This window comes from Pyxicephalus adspersus, chromosome 3 (assembly GCF_032062135.1).
Source record: "Pyxicephalus adspersus chromosome 3, UCB_Pads_2.0, whole genome shotgun sequence".
Taxonomy (NCBI): domain Eukaryota; kingdom Metazoa; phylum Chordata; class Amphibia; order Anura; family Pyxicephalidae; genus Pyxicephalus; species Pyxicephalus adspersus.
The window spans coordinates 108,273,423-108,289,020 of NC_092860.1; the positions used below are offsets into that span (position 1 = coordinate 108,273,423).

The 15,598-nt window shown below is 36.9% G+C and overlaps 1 protein-coding gene across 1 annotated transcript in view; it reads right to left on the reverse strand.

Annotated features, from left to right (window-relative positions):
- MAP9 (microtubule associated protein 9) overlaps positions 1-15,598 on the reverse strand; it is a 52,146-nt gene that overhangs the window by 18,218 nt on the left and 18,330 nt on the right. Inside the window, exons 7-9 of the mRNA XM_072405961.1 lie at positions 7,638-7,843; positions 6,174-6,232; positions 1,004-1,163 (exon numbers count right to left, since the gene is read on the reverse strand). Coding sequence (XP_072262062.1) covers positions 1,004-1,163; positions 6,174-6,232; positions 7,638-7,843 — 425 coding nt within the window. The remainder of the gene's footprint in view (positions 1-1,003; positions 1,164-6,173; positions 6,233-7,637; positions 7,844-15,598) is intronic.

Below are 15,598 nucleotides of genomic sequence, written 5' to 3' on the forward strand. Positions count from 1 at the left end.
TCAATAGATTCATGCCTTCTTTTCTGCATTTCAAAACTTGTAATATCAAAAGGTGCTCACAGCTTTTTTTACAGATCTTTGTTGTGGGACTGTTATAGAACTGTTAGCATCTGCATTCCCCTGATGCCAGCTTGAAAGATGAATTGTAAGATATTCAACTGTATTCAAGTATAAGTGTAGTCTCGCTTTCCACTGTAGTTCAAGCACAATGGGTTTGTCAAGGCTTTAATCTGGTACAAAGGGTTAGCAGCTCACAGATGAGGTCTTTTTTTTCAATCAGAAAGTAAATTATTTAGGTTTAACAAAGATTTAAATTAGATTGAATTTTTTACTGGACGACATTTGGTTTACTAAAAGCATGCGTATCATTATTTGGCTATATTTTGCTCATTTAAAAGACTTGCCTACCCGCCTTCTTTGTCTCTTTAAACTCTCACTATTTACCCACCATTCCATAACCCCCTCCTATTGTGTGCTACTTTCCCCACCTCTTATATTGGAAGCTCTTCTAGGCAGGGTCCTCTCCTCCTGTGTTACTGTCTGTCATTTGCAACCCCTATTTAATGTACAGCGCTGCGTAATACGTTGGCTCTTTATAAATCCTGTTTAATATTACCAATATCAATCATTAACACATGCCATGTTTTTTTCTCTTACAAAAAACTGTTTTGACTTTTTTCCATCCCTTCTTGCATGTCAGACTACTGATCTCCTACAGCCAATTTCTGTACACAATAATGCCCTCCAGGAAGGCTGAACTGCATTTAAAAAAAAAACAAAAATCCATTGACCTAAAAGTTTCAAGTATTCCAATTTCATATAAAGAACATGGTTAAAAAGTGAAAACAAAGACAAGTGTATCCTGCTGCTGAAAATATAAAAACTCATTACAGTATATACAAACAGTACAGCACTCAAGTATTGAGTGACCTAATTGTAAGTTTGGTTTTCTGTTTGGCAGAATTATTTGAATTACACACATAAATGCTACAACAGTAATTACCTGATAAACAGTTGCACGCAAAGTATCTGCAGCTTCTATCTCCCCATTATTTTCATAGACTGATTTGTCTAACAAGGTTAAAGTTCCCAAGTAGCGTGACTTAGCAGAATTTGGTGTACTGGGCTTAACTGGCATTTTGTTTTGCTGAGCTGATTTAGGTCTGTTGTAAAAAAAAGAAAGAATTAGATTACCTACAGTTGTTAAAGCAGATTTCCAGTGTGACAGTTATAAAACGTTTGTGGTCCATTTTTATTGTTAGCCAGAAAAACCTAACAGTATAACAAACATTTTACTCTGTCAATTGTTATGTTTGTTACTAAGAAAACTTTTTATGCACTTTTTTCAAATTTTTATGGATTGGACTTCCCCACCTTTGTGGTCCCTGGAACTAAACCCAACCCAATTAGAGCAGCCAATTATTACCCAGTTAAATTATCTGCCTCTAGAAAACCATCCAGGTTTTTCCTAAAGCAATCGATAAGGCTTGTTGAAACTTCTGAGGGGCCTATTCCACATGTTCATAGACCTTACAGGGAAGATCCCCTTCCTTTTCCTCCAGGCGCAAAGAGTGCCCACTTGTTCTTTGTAACGACTTCAAATTGAATAATTGGGAAAAGAGTTCTCTATATAGACCATTTATATATTTGTACAGGGTGATCATATCCCCCTTTAAACGTCTCTTCTCAAAGGAGAATAGATTCAGTTCAGCTAATCTCTCCTCATAGCTGAGCTCCTCCATTCCTTTTATTAGTTTATAGTTGCCCTTCTCAGCACTGTCTCCAATTCCACAAAATCCTTGTTGTGAACTGGTGACCAAAACTGGACTGCATATTCCAAATGTAGTATAACCAATGCTTTGTACAGGGGCATGATAATGTCTCTGCAGTCTATTCCTCTTTTAATACAAGAAAATAGTTTGCTAGCTTTAGATATTGCAGCTTGGCATTGCATGCTGTTATTAAGTATATGATCTACCAGAACCCCCAGTTCCTTTTCCATTTCTGTTTTCATGGACCATGGTCTTAATCCACTGTAAACAGGCTTAAAACTTTAGGAAAAGTGTGCAAAAGGTGGAATATGTAGCGCGGGCGTGGCACTGCAGAGTGGCTAGGCTGTGCATTCAGAAGCTAGGATAAAAGAAACTTGTAGCTGATCCAACCATATAGCGACAACATTGAGTTGTTGGAAAAACAGAAATTTGGTTGCTTTATAAGCGTCAACTATTGTGGGAAAAGTCGGCTAGCATCAGAAAATAACTGGGATGCCTTGAACATGATTTGAGAAAACTGTCAAGAACAGGGGTCTAAATCCAGCAGAAGTAGTATTAGAGAATGATGATCTACTTTACAAAGCTAACAGCATCTTACTTAGTGTATAATGTAATAAAAAGTTAAAACCCAAGCCATTTGTAGATGCAGGTAAATGTATCTATACATGGCATTCTGGTGGTCAGACCATTGCAGCTGTTCCACTAGCTCAACTCATTGCTGCTGGGACTACAAAGATGTTTTGCTTCTCTTAATGCAGTGTTCATTTATTTTACATTAGAGAATGCAGCACATAAAATGAGGCTCCCCATCTTGGTGGAAGAGTGAGAAAATGAGTAAAGATTATTTAATATCCAAGTCCTTTAATGAATAATAGGTCAGTGGTTGTTTCATTCTATAAATGTCTATATATTGCATAACATAGGGCAGCAAGAGGAAAGTAGGAGCTTTTAATTTTTTTGGTAATATCTGGTAAAATGTCAGAAATCTGTTTAAAAGGTAAACAAGAAACAGGACCTTTTGTAGTGTAAATATGTTTTACTCTTATTGCCTTGACAGCGGACAGCATAAACTAGAATCAGAAGCATAAAGTAAACTAGTAATGTTCACAAAAAAGGTTCATTAGTAATCTATTCAAGTTAAATTCATCTGATATAAATCTTCAGCAGACAAAACAGCAACAGATAAATAATTGATGCAGCGAGTGCACAGAGGCTGCTTTCATATATATTTCATTGCATTCACATATTATAGGAATTGAGGTTGACATGTACATTTATTCTACAGTTTGTTACATTAATGTAACTGTTTCGGGTACTTAACTGGCTGGCATTAACTACAGAAATGTAGTCATCCTCTAAACCTTTTGCAGCTTTAATAGAATGTCTCAAAAAAAGTATGACCTGGAACAGTGAAAGCTTTTATGAACCAGCCCTGAACAGTGTGCTAGTTCAGGGGAAGGAAGCACATAAACCTGCATGATGCTTGAGTATTGATTAAGCCACAAAGTTAGACAACTTTCGTAAGTTTCACAATGACAATGTCTAGCACAGACAGGATCCTTGCTTGTCAACGGAAGCAGCCTCATGTCTTGAAGCTGTAGATTCCAGTAATGGGATTTTGGAATTTGGGATGTTTAGTGTCAGGAATGCAGGAAAGACATTGTGTGAGTGGCCCTACAGTGGACTATCACTCTGCACATCATGTGATCTTCACAGCAAACTTACAAAACTGATTTTTAGGTGGTGAAATCTAATGTGTTATACTGAGAAGTTCCTTTTACAAGCAATCTCATTTGAAATACATTACACATCACAGGTGACACAAAAAAAGACTCTGGTAGATAATTCTTTGTAAGAATTTAAATGTTTAATGCATACCACACCTATTCTCTAGTTAATTGTTGTGGATTTTATAACAAATCATTCTGACCTACTGCTTGAGCATTTAGAACCTGTGACATTAGAAACTGAAGGATGGTTCCCAGACATTTCTTGCTGAATCGGAAGTGTTTGATTCAAATATGAGCAAACACAACAGCAAGTTTGAAATTAAAATCTGGGTACATTTTGCACTGAGCCTGATGAATAAGCACTGTTTGTGAGAAACATGCAAATGTGTTAATGTCCATTCTGCTTTAGTATTTGCCTGTATGCGTAATATGTTGGCGCTATATAAATCCTGTTTAATAATAATAATAATAATAATAATTTAAATAAAATACCTTATAATTTAGCAAGAAACATGTTCTTATTTCCTCTGGCATTTAGGCCTTGGCAAACCAGAGAGTGATATTGTGTGGCTAGTATTGTTTCCCTTGATACAGCAGAGTTTTATCCTAATTTAAATCAGCGTGGCCTTTTATATACAGTATATGATAATTCCTTTTAAACTATTGCTGCAACAAATTGGAACTTGATTCTTTTTTGTATCTTCATTTATTGATTAGAGATCTGTAAAAATGTCTCTGATATACTTTAAATACCATTCCTATATGATCTTAAAAAACCATGATGGTGGTCCAGGCAAGATGCATCAATCTGAACAACTCATTACATAACTCATTCATTTTACTAGATGTATTTCTCCTTTACAATCAATTATGTCAGCAGTTCTTTTCAACATCGATCATAAGAGATGAACTGGGGGAGAAGGGGTGTCATTGAAGATGGTCTTCTAGTTCAGTGTTTATCATATTATTGAATAAGAGGGAAATGTGCAAACATACAACAACACAATGCTAGGGGGTTGTAAGGGGTGAAAAAACAAATATGGAATCATGACATATTAGTATTGATTGTTAGAAGAGACAACTACAATAAAATAATAAATCAAGCAACATGGTGGCTCAGAGGTTAGCACTCTGGCCTTTGCAGTGTCAGGTTTGAATCTCGGCCAGAACACTATCTGCATGGAGTTTGCAGGTCCTCCCTGTGTTTGCTTGCGTTTCCTCCGGGTATTCCGGTTCCTCCCACATTCCAAAAACATGCAGTTAGGTTAATTGGCTTCCCCCCCAAATTGACCTTAGACTGTATTAATGACATCTGACTATGATGGGGACATTATACCATATCATATAGATTATGAGCCCCTTTGAAGGACAGCTAGTAAAACCATTACAGGCTTTGTAAAGTGCTGCATAATATGTTGGCGCTATATAAATACTAGATAATATTAATAAAAAAAAATTGGGGTAATGAAAAAGCCTTATTAGTGAAAGGAAAGAGATTCAGAATGGTGTTGTGTAGGTGGTAAGTAAACAGATAGCAAACTAATGTATCCTAAGCAAAAAATCAGCTCATTATATTGCTCATTCTGGGGTGAAAGGTAGGGCACTGACTAGACACAACTGGATGTAGCAAGCAATTTGTCTCAGAAAGTTCCTGATTAGGGTGCACCCACATAAACAGCAATAGAGATTTGTTTGAGGGGCTCCACATTTAGGGCAAATACTGCATTAATCAGACCCCTAAACTGTGTTCTCAGGGAAGATAATTATGCTTTATGGTAAGTTTAGGAAATTCTCATGATACTGCAGTGAAGACACTGCTTTCCAAGATAATTTCAGAAGTGGGGCTCATCTACCTGTGGGAAATGTTGTTGCCAACCCACTAGGCCCGAGGCTGTTTGAGTTTAATCAAGGTCCTCTCAGAGGAAATTGTAGAGGTTGGAAATTGCCTTTTATAGAAGATGGGGTACTTAACAACATGGTATGAAAAAGGTTGCGGCAGTCAGATACAGACAGGGAGTGGGCAATTCTGGAGCAGTAAACACACAGCTGAAAAAGGGTGAAGAGATTTTGTGAAGTCCTAGGAAATTGTTTCTGAATTTCAATGAGGGAAAGAGGTTTATGTGTTCCCATGTTTAGCACTGAGAAAACTGAGTGTAAACCAGTGTACACCCAATCACAGAAAGGAGGTGAAGTAAGCTCAGGGGGGAAATCAGTATTAACCCATAACGGGAGAAGCAAAGAGGTGTGAGCATTAAGAAGTACCTGGCTATGAAGATAATGCCACAAGCACCACCGTGAAGAAAGAAGTGGGTTTTAAAGAATTAATTTTTAGTATAGAAGGAGGAGCCATAGTGACACAGGAGTGGACTCTGCCCAAAATATCTTACAATCTAGGATCCCTAGAACATCTATTAATTGGAATTTAAAAAATAGTTTAACTAGGATGAAATAAGGGATCTTACAAAGCACCACTATTCCTTTGTATTCCGTATTGCATTCCTTTATGTTAAGCAGAATAGACAGAGCCAGCATCCTATTGTACCCCTAAGCAATAAATACATTTGCATATAAGCACAATAATGGTGAAAAATAAAATTAGGAAAGAATAATATTTTTGCTATTCCCTTTACACAGCTGTTCCCAATTTTTAGTATGTAAATAAAGCAGTTACCTGCTTGATTGGGATCTTTCTAGTTTTAGAAACTCATCTTTGTTCTTTTGAAGATTAAGCTGGAAAAACAATAATAATTTATTGTCAAATAGTTAAAAAATGCAAAAAAGCACAGTACATATCAGATGTTGCAAATGCTGCAGCTCAATCTACATAAAAAATGCATATACTAGTAAGTACATATTAGAACACTTTTACCTTAAAGTAAAAAAAATAAACCTTACTTTTACATAGGGCCTGATTTAATAAAGCTATCCAAAGATGGAGAAGATACACTTTCATCAGTGAACCTGGGTGATCTAGCAAATCTGAAATGAATTTCAACCCCCCTAGCGTTCTAATTCTCTCCATATTTCCACGCAAAAAGTGTTACATTGTTTTCACATGGAAATTTATTTTACATTGTAGGCTATAATTCTTAGGCATAATTCACCGAAATATGTCCAATATTTATTACTAATTTAATAATAATTTAATAATAGCCTTCAAATAAAAAAAAACACAAAAATCTGTTAAAAAAATAAAGAAATTGTGAAACATGTAATATAACTGTACAGTAGCATGTATAATATATAAACAATATAATTATATATATATAATATATGAGAATGTATTTGTATTGGACTCAATACAGCTATTTTGTATTGAATTTAATACAAAATTTTTTGAATTTCCTGCCGATCCTCCAACCCGCACTGACGTCACCAGGAAACCCTGGAGATCGTCTCTGCAGTTCGTGGCTGGAGATCGGAGGAGGAGGACGTGTCCCCAGGACCTGCAGGAAGCCAGGAGATGCCGACAGAGAAAGGTAAGTGGGTTTTTTTTTTAAGTTTTAAGCGATCCCGAGTGTGACTGCAGGTAAAGTCCACCCCGAGTCACACTCGGGATTACTGCTAGGGGGGTTAAAAGTAATTTGGTACTTGTTAGCAAATGTTTTCCGTCCAAGACCAAATCCATCCAGGTTTGTTGGATCACCCAGCTTCACTAATGAAAATGTATTTTCTCCAGTCTTGGAGAGCTTAAATAAATCAGGCTCATTGTGTTGTTATTTTAATAAAATGAAAGGATTTGCAGATTAGCTACTAGAAAGAACTAAAGGAACTAGGTTAGTAGAAGTATGTATTATGTAGAATGCAGTCAAATCTAATATCCAATATCTTTAATCCAGAACATATAATTCCAGGTAATACTGTCTCATAGTCACGTCATACACATACACATCCATTATTTTATAAAGCTCCTCATAAGTCTAGGACAGAATCTGTAACATGAAGGATACAGGCACAGAGAAGGTCCCAAAAGTGACGGGAATGGGATTTTCAAATGACGGATGATGAACGATACAGAGTATAATCTAAACATTTCCTTATCTCATCCCATTTAATTATCTTATTCCTGTGACAGTTGATATTACAGTTATGTATCCTATGCGCCTGATACATTTCCCACACATGAAAAGCTTACCTTGTTCTGTGCATGTTTCTCACCAAGCATTTTATCTTGTTCACTAATGTTGTAGGTTTTAGATGTTTCTGAAGGGAAAAAATCTTTGTTTTCCTCCTGAGCAGACTTTTCTTTTACACTGTTTAACATCATATCAAAAACTGATGGGGAACCTCCTACATGCAGCCCTGTGGTATTATGTTTATCGATTTCTCCGATTGTGACATCTAAATGAAATGTTTACCCAACAAAACATTAATTAGTTTAAAACTATTGGATTATTTTACTGAACAGTCACATTTGCGTTAGGTCATAGCGATCAGATTCCTGCTTTCATAGCCACCAGCACTGGGAACATTACTTCTGCCGTCTCTTCTAAAGGTAACAAACATTTTAATACGTAAAGTATTAAACATTTTCATAATACATTTGATACTTTGTACATCCTACAAAAGTTCAATATAAGGTTGGAGAGTAATATTGGACATTATTGTAATAGATATTTAAAAAAATATTCCTTCCATTTGTAACGCAAATAGTCTTACAATATTTCAGGATGTGTTCAGATCATGCACAATTACATAATCTGGACAAGCAATTTAACATTTCTTTATCTCCATATCTCTTTATCTGTATCTATAGTCATTGAGGAGAAATTAGGTTTCAAAATACACAACACAAGTAATACAATTATGTTTTTTTTCCAAGGGAACAGATCTCAACAGTCTACAAGCCCACTAATTCAATGACACATCAGATGTTTCTAAGTGCTAGCGGCCAGTTCACAAGCATTTCACAACTGCATGTAATTGCAGTGACCTCAAATCATATTGGCTTTTGACCTAGCAATTGACAGGCAGAGGTATTTGTTTACACAGTGGGTTGATTAGGCAGCCGTGTGAAGGAAGCTGAATGAAGCAGCACAGGGTAGCGGTACACCAGTAGCTGTCAGGCAGTGTTTGCAGCAAACCATCTGTGTAAAAGGCCTAAGCTGTCAGAAACAGGATGAAGCCTAAACCTGGTGTCTTTGTTGTGCTCTTTGTGGGAGTGTTCGAAAATGAACAACTTCACAGTAGAAGCAACTAGAAAAGGGTAAGTTTTGTTTCAAAGCTCTTTTACTGAATATGTAAACCATTAAATGTCCATAGACTGGGCACAAGCGCAGTTTAGGACACTTTTGTGTATGACAATACTTTCTATACAATTTTTGTGTATAATACAATTACTTACCGATGGTGCATATGGTTGATGTACTCCTCCTCCCCCTCACTTATCAATGGACTACATCTGTGAATACATAGTTCTCTTCTAGACTATGAATCCCAGGCATGCCCACCCCCTGCTTGCCCATCCCTAGTATCCCAAATCCCCCTTTTTCTTTTATTGCTTTATATAATATGTGTTTCTTACTGTTGTTTTTATTGGATGACAATAAATTTATTTTCATAATATTTGTTTTTATGATTGTACTGTTGGAACCTACCTTTTGAAATGCAAATAAAAATGGATTTACCCATAGGACACTTTTTGTGACATTATCTAAAAGTTAGGCACATTTCCTGTACTAGGTTTTCCAGTAAAATGAAAGGCAGCACCAATGCAAAGTACAACCGCAAAGCTTGTATTGTGTACTTCCCAATTATTGATGCAAATACCATTTGTAAGACTGATGCTGATCCATCACCAACTCATGTCACCATTTTATAACCATTTTTTCTGTATTGGCTCCTACTCATGTGTTTAATTTGATTTACATATGATACAATCATGAAACAAGTGACACAGAATGAAAGGGAGAAGGAATGATAGTACACATATTCAAGCATGTACTGGATGGCTGTGACCATCTTTAGAGAAGAATAATATAGTCCCCGTATAAATTGCACCTTTTTCCTACTGACAAAGGCATTATCCAGTGGCTTTGGAATGAAAAGCCTTAAAAATTAAGGTGCCAGGAAGATAAATGCATTGGACTGACAACGTGATCTGACTCACTACCAAGGCAATTTAGGATAAAAAAAAAAACAGCCAGGTTACATTATGCTTTGTGTAGATATCATTGATCTATCTAGCAAACAGATGTTAAAAATCACATTACTTGAAAAGTTGGCCTTGCATATCACAGCGATAGCTAAAATCCTAATAGTTGTTTGATGTGCAATGCATATTAGTAATATTACCCTATACATACCTCCAAACTCTCTAAGCCTTCAAGTATGTATAAGAAAAAAGAACATTTTAAATCTGCTTCTGTGAGAATATTTTAGAATGGCTCTTGCATTCCAACTATGCTCCAAACATAAATTAAAAGGTCTAGGTTGTACCCTGAGCACGCATTCAGTCAAGACAATAAACATCAAACTAGGCAGAACAAGTGGTTTATTGACGGCTTATTGATGGACTATGCTTGAAAATGCTTTATGGATATTAAAGGAGATCACAAGCTAAAAGCGTTCCTTTTACTTACATAATTCAACCTGTGATTTATCTTTCTATCAAACAAGAGTCAGTACTGTACATTTAATTCCATTTTTTATGCAACCCTTGGTCTTCTTGTGTACACTGTAATCTGTTATGTTAGATAAATAAAACCTAGTTCTAAAAATGTAATATAACAAATAAAGCACATTAAATGTATTTGTATTACATTAGAGCTACACAGTGATTTAAATCTATATGACAGCAATTAAAAGAGTTGAGCAATGTCAGTAGAGGGACATGACAACCTACATGGAGCAGGCTCAGGTGGTCTAATTACACACCCCATAAACATGCGAAATGCCTGTAATATCAAAGTAACAGGCACCCGAGACACATGTCAATATCTTATAAGGCAAAACAGAAAATTATTGCATTAAAAGTCAAATGTAGCCATTACATGTTTAAACTGTCTATCCATACAATCTGGAAATTTAAATTGGAAATGTTAATGTGGAGACGTTCCAGTAAAGGGTCAATTGTTCTGATTGTTAAACTACATATACACATCAGATGATTGCCGACTGAGATGAATGGTCATGCTCATCTTGGGTAAAAATCTAACATGTGCACAGCAGTTCCCCAATGGATTGTTTAACAACTGATTGGGAATGGCCACTTAGTTATCCCATGGAAAAAAGACCAGGGACTGTGACAGTTATCTTTAGAGGCATGCCTTAAATGGAACCATTTTGGGAAACTGTTAAATCAGAGAGTTTATTTCTGCTTTTATGAATCCATGATCAAGCAGGTCATTATTGCAGAAAAGGACAGGCGATGTTCCTTTTTGCAATAATCCCTCCTTTCTACCTGATTGCTCCGAGTATCTGTCAAAAAGCTGAGCCACATATGCACAGATTCAGCTTTGGTTACCAGGATACCCGGGAATCCCGGCTCCCCCCGGTTCATGCCGGGAATGAACTCCCACACGCCTGCATGGGAATTAAGTCATCCCAACCCAGCCAATTAGGAAGTCAGAAGATCATCTAAAGGAAGAGGAAGATGGCAGGGCCCTGAAAAGGAACAGGGGACAGGTAAGTATCATAAGTTTGGTTACATTTTATAGCCCCCATGGTTTTGAAGTGGGATGATGAACAAACTCTTATAGATGTCATGGTCTGGTGTCTACAAAACAATTTAGGGGGCAGGGGGGGATGGGGGAATCTAACATTCACTGAAAAATTCTCTGGTGGAGAATCTTCCATGTCCATGTGTTTCAATGGCAGTAAGTGATTCTTTACCAGATTTACCGCTTTATAATTAGACCCCCTAGGGTATGTACCTTCATTTCTACTTTACAAATAATTCCTTTTCCATCTGTATCAATAAATGGTGAAAGAAGCATTTAGAGCAATCCACATTCACTTTTTACAGCTACCAGTATATACAGGTTTTTGTTGCTAACTCAAAAAGAAAAGAAATAATAACACTTTTTGTTCCTTTTAAACACTACTATTACTTGACACAAGGATCAGTGAACACTTTTAACAAGTAAGCTTGTAACTTCTAGCATGTCTCCACTCTTATCTTCCTTACCTATCATTTAGCAAAAATATAATAGGATTTTATAGCGTGATGTTTGAAAAGCGGGGGAAAGAACAGCTGTGTAATATCTGGTAGAGCAAACTATTTTTCTATTTCAGAGAAAATGCGCTTATTTCTCCCTATCACATGGTCTGACACAATCCATAACTCATTGTTAGACTATTAGAGTTAGAAACAAGAGTGGACACAGCTGGGACTTCTCTATGAAGACACACATGGATAAAAGTAGTCTTTCTATGGCTGAAATGATGTACACTTAGCAGAAATAGGTCGATAAACTGCATTTAAGAAGAAAATGAAGAACCAAATAGTGATTTTCAAATAACAGCACACCTAAAAATGCCAAGGTAATCAATGCACTGTAGGTGGGAGAGCTTTTTGTACACTGCAAGCAGTTGATAGGATGGGGTCCTGCAATACCCCCCCTCTACCCTAGTTAACACTACTGTCTAACCTATCATTGGGTTTGGAAAAATTCCTTGTATTTGCATTACAAGGCTAATTCCAAACCAGTGTTTTTGTTATTCCAACAGCACAATTAAACCACATTTAGCTGTCCTATATATAATGTTAATATTGGAACAAATGGGGTATTTTTTTCAAGCATTTGCTTGCATTGTTGTTGCACATGTTTTCAGAGACTACACGCAACATCCAAGGTGGGGCTTGTTGACCCGACTGCCTCTAAACTTTAAATTGCTTTTACCACTTTTGAAAAAACCTAAAGCATTTGCAAGCATCTTCTTATGTAGTTTCTGGCATTCTGGAGGTGGGAAAATAGTGAACATAGTGCAACATACACAATAGTGTAAAAGATCTGTAAAAAGAGTTTTTAGTTTTTCCCTGCTCCTAGTCACCTAGCGGTTGCCAGTAGGTGCACACGAGTGGTAAAAGGCACATTTTTTACTGGTAGTCTGAACTTCAAAACCAACCTTTTCATGTAAATGCCTTGGTCTTTACCGAGTGTGTATCTCTAATGACATTCACACACAGAATATGTTTGTTCAATAATAAAATGATCAATAAACAACTTACCTAATTCTGCAGTTTAATTAAAATCAAAGTAAGCTGGACCAAACTGGTCTTTCTTTATGCAACATTTGGTAATCATTTTTAAACAAAGGATTGCCTAAAAATGTGTATATTTGATGCAACAGGTTTTTGTTACATTTATGACCATCATAAAACGCTCCACATATATCAGACCATTGCATTTAAATTATGTATTTTGATAGGTAAAGTACCTTTCAAATATACTGCCATAAAAAGTTAGAGGATATTTCTAATCCCTCCTCACTTAAAAGTCAGGTTAAGATGCCCCCCCCCCCCCCCACTCCTAGTATAAGTAGGTCAGAAACGCCCAGTTGAAATTGTATTGCAGGAATCCCAGATGAACCCGTAGTGACGTGTCTGCCCTCAAAAGGCAGTTTTTTTTTTCACTGCCTTCTGTGGACAAACAGGTCACTACACGTTCATTCGGTATTCCTACAATACAATTCCAACTGTAAAGGTACATTAGTACGTACTAAGCTCCTGAGTGTGCCATTTAAGAACCACAAAAAATTTTGTGAAAACCTGACTTTGGTATTTAACAATCAGTACTTTGTGCTGTCTATTTAGGAGCAGGCAAGTCAAAGCTTCCAGGTTAAATTTACCAAAATTTCAGTTACCGAGGAGTCACTTTTAGAGCAACATTTCTAAATGATGAACAAATAGAATATTTTGCTTTTTATGACCTACTTAGTTTAACAGCTTGGGCCTGGATGAATCTGTCTTGTACACCATTTTTTCAGAATATAATAAATGTTAACGTAAAGTGAACCTGTGCCAGGACAATGCACTTTAAGCCTTGACAAACTTTGCAGAAGCATTACAGGCTTGTCCGTTACCTCTGTAGCTATAGATATTGTGAAGAAATTAATCTTTATCAATTACAACAGATGCACTGAAATTACAGCTCCTGTCTCCTTATTTTTAGTGGCAGAAAGATCATGGTATTCTGACAGTCTTCTAATGTTGCCTGCACACAGCCCAGCCTCAACTCCTTTCTCTATGAGCAGGGAATATGGTTTGGAAGCAAAGCAGGAAGAAGCCTAAGAAAAACCTTGCAGTGGGCACAATTAGATAATTTTTGGCATCAGAAGGGGAGTCCTTGGTGTTAAAGCGAACAAAGTGTGCTTCTGTAGCAATGAGACACAGTTTACATGTGAGAACTCAGCAGGAAGAGGAGGAAACGGGTTTACCAAGCAAGCAGAGAGGGGTGGAGTCTGTGCAATTACCCCCCCCCCCATTACCCCCCCAGGAAGTTGATTCTCTGCGTTCTGATTTAACACATGCTCTGATAAGGGTGGAGGAGGCAGAAGATAGATTAGATGTACATTAAAAAGTGATAAGAGAACTTCAAGAAATGAATCAAAAGTCAGCAAAAATGTATCGCAGCTTATACAAATTAGAGGATGTGGAAAATAGAGAGAGGAGGAATCACCTGGGAGTCAGAGGTTTCCCTGAAACCACTGGGCCTGATAAACTAGAATCTACCATAAGGAGCCTATTTATTCAGATTTTGGGATTCCCACCCACAGCTCCACTTCACTTTGACAGAATATACAGAGTCTCTAAAAGCAACAGCTGCTCCACCTGATTCCCATAGAGACATCATTTGTAAGCTGCACTACTTTTCAGATAAAACTGCAATTCAAGAGAAGCTAAAGGCATTTCCTAGTTATGATTTTGAGGGGTTATCCATTTCTATCTTTCCTGATCTTACAAAAGCTACCCTGGATAGGTGCAGGGCCTTGCTCCTACTTTTGGAGGTATTGAGAGGTGCAGCTATTCAGTATCATTGGGGCTTCCCTGCATGTTTGATAGCTAAGAAAGATGGACGCTCTCATATATTACGTTTTCCAGAAGAGTTGGGGACTTTTTGTACCGGTTTGGACATAAAAAAACCTACACATACAAGTTGGCAAGAGTTGGACCGTCTTGGCTTACATTTGTTACATCAAGCGGCCTGACAAGGAATACATTGCAAGCGGGCCCGATAAAATAGAGAGACTATAGTATTTAATAAATAAGAGAATAAGCGTTTATACTAGAAAATGCTTTAATATTCTTTTATGATGTTTCAGCAGTTTTTTTAAGTGGAGAGTATGTTGATGTGCTGGGCGAGGAGTGAGTGGGAGCCCAGGTGATGGTTGTATATTTGCCAGTTAATATGGGGTTACGTCTTGGCAAAATGCTCAATCATGATCTCCCTAGTTTAATTGTTAGGGGCACATAGGGGTCCTTATTGGACAAATGAAGGTTTTAGGATAAGGGAACAACATGAACTTAATATGGGAACCTTTTCTTTAATTAGGTTAAATTGTTTTGTTATGTGTTGTTTGTTTACATGTTTGTCTATTATGAGGAATGCCATTTGTATAAGGTTATCTGCAATGAGAGGGTTGCAAGACTTATCCTTTTTGATTTTTGACCTGGGGTCAGACAAGGTTGGTTACATATAATGTGAAGGGCTTGCATTCAGCAAGTAAGAGGCACCAGATTCTGAAGGAGCTACAATCTGTGCAAGGGGATATACATTTTTTTACATGAAACGCATCTTCCCTATTTTTCAAAGGTCAGATTAAGTAACTATCCTCAATGGTTTTATGGTTTCTCTATATCCAATAGATCAAGGGTAGTTGCGATAGGTTTCCATAGGGGTACTCAATTTAATCTAGTTGACTCATTAACTGATCCCAATGGTAGATTTGCGTTTTTAAAGGGAAAGCTCTTTAAGCAGACTTGTACACTAGCTAATATTTACTGCCCTAATAAACATCAAATACAATTTTCATTGAAGACTTTGCGTAGCCTGAGAAGGTTCCAGGAAGGGCTATTGATATTAGCAGGTGATTTTAATATGGTGTTAGATCCCCTCCTTGATGTCTTATCAGGAAAATCGAGCCAACAAATTC